The sequence below is a fragment of the Equus przewalskii genome, chromosome 19 (genome assembly GCF_037783145.1).
Source record: "Equus przewalskii isolate Varuska chromosome 19, EquPr2, whole genome shotgun sequence".
In the NCBI taxonomy this organism is placed as follows: domain Eukaryota; kingdom Metazoa; phylum Chordata; class Mammalia; order Perissodactyla; family Equidae; genus Equus; species Equus przewalskii.
In genome coordinates, this window is record NC_091849.1 from 34,406,309 (window position 1) to 34,414,774 (window position 8,466).

General features: G+C 56.2%; 1 protein-coding gene across 1 annotated transcript; it reads right to left on the reverse strand.

Moving 5' to 3' along the window:
* Nucleotides 1-1,582: 1,582 nt before the first annotated feature.
* MLN (motilin) lies at nt 1,583-7,779 on the reverse strand. Its single transcript, XM_008540613.2, has 4 exons — nt 7,662-7,779; nt 5,643-5,759; nt 2,176-2,284; nt 1,583-1,593 (listed from the first exon to the last, which is right to left on the reverse strand). The coding sequence occupies exons 1-4, from the start codon at nt 7,776-7,778 to the stop codon at nt 1,583-1,585; spliced, it is 354 nt and encodes a 117-aa protein (XP_008538835.1). The 5' UTR covers nt 7,779.
* Between the last annotated feature and the right edge of the window lie 687 nt (nt 7,780-8,466).

Genomic DNA, 8,466 nt, shown 5'->3' on the forward strand with positions numbered 1-8,466 from the left:
TTTGAACAGGGCTGTGCCGCAGGACGGAGAGCACCTGCATGCTCCCTAGGTGCTGTGGTTGCTGAACCAATTCTCATTAAAAAAAATGCAGACCACCTGGGGCGAAATCCCCTGGAGAGTCTTATTTCCCTCTGTGGCACTTATTTCAGCACTGCTGTACAACCCCCAGGACCTTTAGGAACATTCCGGAGAGGGTGCTGGGGCCCCTGCCCCAGGATGGGGCACCCCCTGCTGGTGATGGGGAGGGTGGTCTCACTGTAGGAGGAGATCCGAGCAGAGGGTGAGGAAAAGACACAGTCTGTATTTTCCACATGGAAGGAGACAGGGAGCAATTTGCTTTTCTGCCCCTTGAAGTGCGTTACTGATAATGGGGTAAGCCGGCACGGTGGGACTCGCATGGGCGAGGAGGAGTCTTGGCTCCAGGTTCTCCCAATCGAGGCTTTATAGGTTCCTGAGTCTGCCTCCTTTCTCTCCCCTCATGCCCTGCTGCAGCCTCTCTCTCTGTTTTCACCCGGTGTCTTGGCAGCGTTGCCCAGGAACACGCAGCCACGCTTGCGTTGATCGGTCCGTGCATTGCAAATTGGGTCAGCTTGGGGGCTGGTCCCATGTAAGGTTTGGGTGTTCCTCAGGACCATTCAGAGCACCCAAACAAGGGTCCCTTTGAAGGGTTGGGGGCTTCTTGTTTCACCAACTACTATCTGTGGCTAAGCGCTTGCAGTGTTTGGGGGAGTGGAAATACAGAAGGGACACTGTGTCTAACTGCTAGTAGCCTATGGATCGAGGGAGCTGTGGTTCCTATATGGCCCCAGTTTATAAATAAATGAACATTCATTAAAGTAAAATTAAATTAGAATGAAATTTCCCATCCAGTTTTGTGTAGAAGGCAGAAATAAGTGGGTTGGCTGTGTGATTCTGTTGCAGATGCTGGCACGTGTAGTCACAAGGTGATAGTAATAATAGTAATTTGCTCTTTGCTGGTGCCTCTGTCCCCACGTCTCAAGGCAGGTACTACCACCTTGCTTTTGCAAAGCCTCATTGAGTTTAAAGGGCTTAGCTGGAAGTTAGAAAGGGTTGAGTGCAGAGGCCTTAACGCTCTCTGGTCCATTAGACCTCAAGCTCATCAGTAAACAGAAAATGGACCAGGATTCAGGAGACCTGAATTCCAGTCCTTGCTCTGCCACTGACTCTGTGTGGGCAAGCAACGCCATCTCTCTGGGCCTGTTTCCACGCCTTGAAAGGAAGGGCTGGCGCACATCTTCCGATTGCATGTGTCTAAGTTAACATTTTAACTTAGAACTTACAAAAGGCACACATTTTGCTAATGTATGACCATTTATGGCCAACTCCTTCGGAGCTGTATTGTTTTCCCCTTTATGGCATGGCCTGAGTTTGACCTTTGGAAATTAAAATATTAAATAAAAGAGTCGTTTCTGTATATTTCACCCTTTATTTGCTGGAGGGGGATTTTCTTGGGAGAGCGTGTTTTCCTTCCAAGCCCAGCTGACGGGCTATGCAGATGACGGGGCCTCCCTCGGGTGGGAGGGGGCCGCTGGATCCATCCATCTTCTCCCTGGAGCGGCCGTCACTTGGCTGCTGGAGAAAGCAAAGGGGGTTTGCAGCTCAGTAGTGTCAGCAAGTCGGCTTATGAAACCACCTTTAACAGGTCTGAGGGCGGGGGCACCCAAGATGGGAGGTTTTGCCAGGCTTCTAGAAGCTCTTCCTCCAGCTTTCTCTATAGCCCGGGGCAAGTCATTTAACCTCCCCGCTCCTCCACCTCGAACAGCGCTTTCTCCCTGCCTGTCTCCTCTGGGACTGTGAGAAGTCATTAGTGGCTGGCTGTTAGACGGGACCACGCTTTGCACAAGTGACTTGGGCAGACCTTGAACTGGGCATGGCGAAAAGGGGCTCAAGACTTCAATTTGCAGAACAGGTGAAAAAAACGCGGGCTGCACCAGGGTTCCCCCCAGGGTGGCCAGAGCCTCAGTGGAGTTTGGGGAGGGAATGAGCATCTCTGGAGCAGGGGGAGGGTTGGGTGGGTAGTGGCCCTCTGCCAGAAAGGCATTTGGGAAATGGGCCTGAGCCATTGAGGCAGGGCCTTGAGATGCCCCCAGCTCTGGAATATTAACCGGGTGGGCGCAGGCCAGGCCCCAGCAGCAGTGACCGCCCCCCTCCTACCGTTCTGTGTGGATAGCAGCACCTCGCTCAGCAGCCCTTCCAGGGCGGCCCGGTACTTTTCCAGCTGCCTGGAGTTCATCCTCATTCCAATTTCCACAGGAGCAGTCAGCTGTGAAATAAGGCAGAGTTAACAAGAAGGGAGAGGCGCAGAGAGTGCCGTTAACCCCTGGGAGCCCTACAGGTGGCAGGAGGGACTGCCAGGAGCTGCACCACCCTGCCGGCCCTGCTCTCCCCATCCTCTGGGGTCTTCTGGGCTTCTAGGGCCGGCTGGGAATTCTGACATCTCTGCCCAGTTCTGACCAGGGGCTGGATCCTGGAAGTCGCTGAGAGCTGCTGGGAGGAGCATCAACAAACCTCCCCTGGTGGGGAAGCTGGGACTGGAGGGGTGGGGGTGGCTGGAAGCCCCATGGTTTTTCATATGTGGAGGGAACTCACCTCTCCCAATAATAGTAGCTGACACTGTGGAGTCTTGTGCGTGCCAGGGGTCGTTCTGAATGCTTTCTGTATGTTAAACCTCTCACTAACCCTATGATGCAGAGAGGCTTGTGTCCCTGTTTTGCAGATGAAGCCACTGTGGACAAAGAGGTCTGGTGACTTGCTCAAGACCATACAGGCAGTGAGGAGGAGAGGGAGAAGCAGGCCACCCAGGGGGCCTGGCTCCAGGGTCTGTGCCTGTGACCACCAGGCTGCACTTTGTCCAGCACTGAGGGGACACGAGGGAGCCCCCAGAGGAGCTGTCTGGAGGCTGTCCACCAAGAGAGGCTGTGCGATGAGCCAGGGCACTGACTGGCCTCGGCGTCACGCCCAGAGCTCCCTGGGTCCATGGTCTTCCTGCACGAACCAGCCAACAACCCAGAGATTCCCGGCCTCTCCAGACAGCCTCGATGGAGGGGTCCCAGGCCCATTCCCCCACCTCCCACCTGGCTCCCTGGGGGCGGGAAATGAGCTCGGGAGCCTGGAGGGCAACCGCAGAAGCGTCTCCTTGGGGCTTCGGGTCGGGGCTCCAGGTGCAGGCTCCGGGTGCAAGCCCTGCTGTGCCAGTCCCTTGCTGTGGTCACACCTCTCTCTAGGCCTCCGTGTCCTTACTCGAGAATGAGGAGGCTGGACTGGACAATCCAGAAAGGACCTCCTGGCCTGCATATCGTGGTTCTAGGGAGATGGAAAGGCAACGAGAGCTACTGCACCCCAGGCCTCCCTGAGAAGGATGTTACATCGGATGTCACCGCACCGTGGACTTAGTGCCTTAAACTCTGCCTCCAGTGCGTTTAGAGGGCAGTTCTGAGCGAGCTCCCCTTTGCCAGCTGCCTGGCTCCCTCCCAGCTCGCTCCCTGAGAGCCCAAGGAGCATTTGTAAAGGAGAGGAGTGCCCTCCCCACCTCCCACCCCCCACAACTCATTCCCCCCACTGAGTGCAGTGACAGCTCCCAGGTCACTCTGGGCTGCACTCTGACCTCCCTGCTTATGGACAGCATGCTGCGGCGACCCCAGGAGGTGGCCAGTGACCAGTTGGAGTCCCGCTGGGTTCTGCCCTGACCACTGTGTGACCTTGGCTAGGCCCTCACTCTCTAGGTATCTATCTCCTCCCCTCCCAGGCCCCTTTACAGGGAGGTGCCCCACGCTCTGTCCTGGGGCCCTTCCTTCTCCATCCGCCTACCCCCTCGGGGACCTTCCCCTGTCCTGGCTTGAAATCTCGTGACACTGCTGACGACTCCCCCATTTACATGTCCAGCTCTAACGTCCCCCGAAGTCCAGACTCATGTATCTACCTGCCAGCCCAATGTCTCCACCTAGATGCCCACAGCCATCTCACAATTCACTAGGCCAGTCTGACCTCCGGATCTTCCTCTCCATCTGCAGCCAACCACAGGCTTCACTGTCTCCATTAGTGGCAAGTCCAGCCTTCCAGGTGTTCTAGCCCAAACCTTGAAAACCTCAGTTTTCACTTTTCTCTTTCTTCACATCCTATATCCATTCTTTCAGTAAATCCTGTGGGCTCCTACCTCCAAATTGTTTCCTGAGTCTGACCACTTTTCCTGCCTCCACTGTGACCACCCCGGGCCGAGCCACTGTCTCGGATGCTGCAGCAGCCTCCTCAGTGGTCTCCCTGAGGCTGCCTTTGCCCCTTCAGTCTGTTCTCAGCACAAAAGCTGGGGAGACTCTTTTAATAGGTAAATCAGATATGTCCCTCCTCTGCTCAAAAGCCCCCAAGGGCTCCCACCTCAGCAGTGAGAGCAAAATCCAAACACTCGCCTGTGAAGTCCACAGTCCGGCCTCAGGGCCCACGCTTGCCCCCAACTCCCTCTGCTCCAGCCGCTCCAGCCTCCTCACTGCGCCCTGAATGCACCAGGTCTGCTCCTGCCTCAGGGCCTTTGCACTGGCTGTTCCCTCTGCCTGGATGCTCTTTGCCCAGAAGTCCCTATGGTTCACTCCCTTGCTCTCTTCAGGTTTTTGCACTAATGCCATCCACTCATAAAGCTGCTCTGATCACCCTGTTTAAAATGACAACCTACCTCATCCCCTTGCCCTGTGATATTTTCCTCCCAGCACCTGTCACTACCTGCCACACTATAAAGTTCACTCATTTGTCCTGTTTGTCATCTGTTGCTGGTCCTTCCAAGGTCTTGTTTCAGGTCCCCCACTGGAGTGTGAGCTCCGCGAGGGCAGAAGACTTGTCTGTTTTGTTCAGCACTCAATCCCTGGGGCCCAGAACCATGCCTCGCACGGAGCAGGGGCCCAGCAGGTGTTCATCGCCTGGATGACTGCAGCTGTGCAATTGCAGAGCTGTCCTGGACAAACTCAGGGCTCTCTGCAGCCCCCACAGTCTGTGCATCCTAACCGGGCGCTGATGGCCCCTGGCCCGGGTCTCGATGCTATAGTGTCTCCGGGCTCCTGTGACCCGCATTGTCTCTCTCCCGAGGACAGCAGCTGCCTCCTGATTACTCTCCGGCCTCCTCACCTGCTGCCCCGGGTCTTTCTAAGTTGGATCAGGTGACTTCCCTGCTTCGCACCTCAGTGGCCACCCAGATGTCTTGCCTGGCCCCCAGCCCTGCTGGCCTCTTGCCCTCTCCCAGCCCGCCCCAGCCTTGAGGGCCTCCAACCCACCAGGTGCTCCCTGAGCAGGGCCTTTGCTCTTCCTTCCTGGGATGTTCTTGCTTAGCTCTTTGCATGGCTGGGTCCTTCTCATCATTCAGGTTTCAAATCAAATGTCACCTCCTCTGAGAGGCCTTCCCTGACCACGCCCCCCCACCAAAGCTGTGCCCCCAGGCTCCACGCTGTCCCTTTCTCTAGTACCTCCTTATTGATGCCTAGAATGGATTATTGTCTCAGCATTGGTGTCTGTCTCTCCCTCCTGGGATGGAGCTCGTTGCCTGAATGTCCTGTTCACTGCTGTATCCTAGAACATTCTGTGGCTGGCCACGGCAACGGTCCCCTGACTAAGTTTCTCTGCATTGTCCCCCGTCTGCTCACCTTGATAACTTCCTTTCCTTCTTCCTCCGCGGCCTCTGTGGGGTCCAGAGAGCCCACCTCCTCAGACCTCTGCTGGAGGCCCAGGGATTTCTTTTGCCCTCTATTCCGCTCCTTCTCCTGGGGGCAGAGCACAGAATTGCACAAAACCCGCCCTGCCTGCACTGCCCAACGGCCCCGTGCCTGGCTCTGCCCAGGGTGCCCTGTGGCCGGAGCCCCCTACAGCCAAAAGATCCCCTTCTCCCAGGTGCCTCCCGCACGCGGAGTCTCAGGTCCCCACTGGCTTACGAATGACCCCAGAGCTGCCCACGAACAGGTTGACTTGAAGAGGAACCGGGCCTTTGCAGTTCCAACGTTGCGCCCAGGTTGTTACTGTTAATTAAGCTAAAATGCTGAAAATAATGGCCGCCCTTCATGCATATTAAGTGTGAAAATGTGTTTTTCTGAGCAGAAAATCTATAAAAAAAGGTGGCAAGACAGCCGAGTCTGTGAGGGCGCCACAGGGTGGCCCGGAAACGGGAGTCCCTGGGCGGTGATTTATAAGAGGCAAGACAGGGAGATGAATTACGCAGGAAGGAGTTTGCAGCTTCTTCATAACAATCCCGGTGCCTGGCAATTACGAGGAGAAAAACCACAGAGCGGATTGATGCAAAGTGTCCTTTGGCTGCCATTTTGCTCATTTATGTTCTGCTGAGTTTGACTGTTTCTGTCCCATCCCAAATCTGGCCTGGCATCCTGCTTGCCAGGTCCCCGAGCACTGAGATCAGACACACCCCATTCCTTTGGTTTCTCTAATGACAGTCTTGAGATTCAGCTCCGAGCCTGCCCTAAGACACAGTGATTCTAGAACAGCTGGTCATCTCTTGGGGAGAGGGAGCCAGTGGTGGCAGAAGGTGCATCTAGGGCCCGCTGCGCCTCCTGCATCAGTTGCCATGTCTGCCCCTGAAGAGGGGAGCGGTCCAGCCTTGCCCCTGTGAGGGGTGCTGTTCAGTGGTCTGTGGAAGCCAGCCCCACACAGAGTGTGTCAGTACAGAGCCTGTGCGCAGGGCCACGCGACCTCCCAGAGAACAGACTCATGTGCTCGTCCCTATTGGAGCCTCGGTCTCAGACAGGTGGGACATGAAAGGCCCATTTCTTCATCTCTTCAGGTTAAAGAGAAACAAAACTCTGCACAAGATGCTCAGGATCCATTGCTGTCTAAAGGAAAAGGCGCAGGGAGGCAGGTCCAGCTGTCCAGTTTTCCTTAGGCCCTGCTGCCTGAGTTCCATTAAGCCTGCCCTGTTTTCTTCCGGCTCTAAAGAGAAGGAGGCTTGGCCACCACTAGGTGGAGAGCCCCCTTCTTTCCCACTCGGGACCTACCTTCCCTCGCACCAGTTCCTCCCTCCTTCTCTCCCAAGGCCCCGGTTCAGCTCTCACCTTCCCCGCCGCCAACCCCCCCCCCCCACCCCCCCCCCCCCCACCGCAGGCTTCCAAACACACGCGCCAGCCCACAGTGATTTCTCCCTCCCGGAACTCAGCTCTTACCATCAGCATCACTTATTGGGCAATTAATCATGTCCTGCCTTGTGACATCTCCCTTTTGTCTTCTATCGTTAGTGAATTTTTCATATGTTTGTGTCTTGGCTCCCCGGGCGGTTCTTAGATTGCCCCGCGTGTCTGGCCTCTCCCCCCCGCCCCCGTGGCCTGTCGTACTGTGGAGATGCTCGACAAATATTTATTGGTTTGTTAATTGAAAATTTCCTCTGAAGGATGGGAGGGGTGGAAAAGATGTCATTCATGGGAGCCTCTGATACCTTTGTGATGCTAATGAAGGAGTGGAGGTGCCAGGGGGATGGCTGGAGTTCGGGGTATCATGGGTCCTGGTTCTTCATGCTCTCCTTGGGGTCACTGGCAGAGTTGACTAAATGTGCGTTTACCAAAGGGACACTTGTACCTTAGAGAGACTAACACCACTCCAGGGCTGGGCAGGGCTGTGGGTTCCCTGGGCCGCGCTGGGGAGGCAGGCAGCCTGGGGAATCTTACCTGCATCCTCTGGAGTTCGCTGTAGGTGAAGATGGGGACAAAGGCTTCTGTCTGGGAGGCCAGCATGGCGGCCACGTGTACCACCAGCAGGGCAACCACAGCCTTGCAGGACACCATCCTGGAGCTGGACAAGGACAAAGAGCTCCTGTCACCAAGTTCAGGGTGCAGTGACAGACTGCTACATTGGAGGCAGGAGCCCTCAGCTCTGGCCCAGGCCCTGCCTGTGGCTATGTGATCTTGAGCAAGCCGCTTAGCCTCTCTGGACTTGACCCTGCTACGAGGTTTTACTAGATGAGCTCAGAGCCCCCTCTCTTCCCCAGAGCCGTGAGAGCTAACCAAGCGCCTGGGAGAGGCCGCCCAGCCTCCTGCCACATCCTGGGGAAGAATCATTCCACTTCTTGGCCCTTCTCTTTGTTACAGGTGAGGTCTTCTGGGGTCATCTGGGCTCATGAAGTGGGAGGGACCTCATGTCTCAGAGAAGAGACTCCTAAATTATCAACAGAACTATACCCAAGACCCAGGGACCCCTTCCTGCTCCCTGAGCCAACTGGGATGATGAAAGGGATGGACCCAGGCCCAGATGGTCCAGGCTCTACTTGGAGCACCAGGGCAAGGCCCTGGTCTAGAGAGGAAAGGGCCGAGACCCTCCGCCCATGTGGAGGCAGGGCCAGGTGGACACGCTCAGTGAGGAGCAGCATCCAAGAGCTGCCAGGGGGTCTCCACCCCTCTAGGGCCAGCACTGGCTCTGACACAAGCCCCACCCCAGCTCCAGCGAGTCTAGCTGCCTGTTGGCCACCATCTAGAA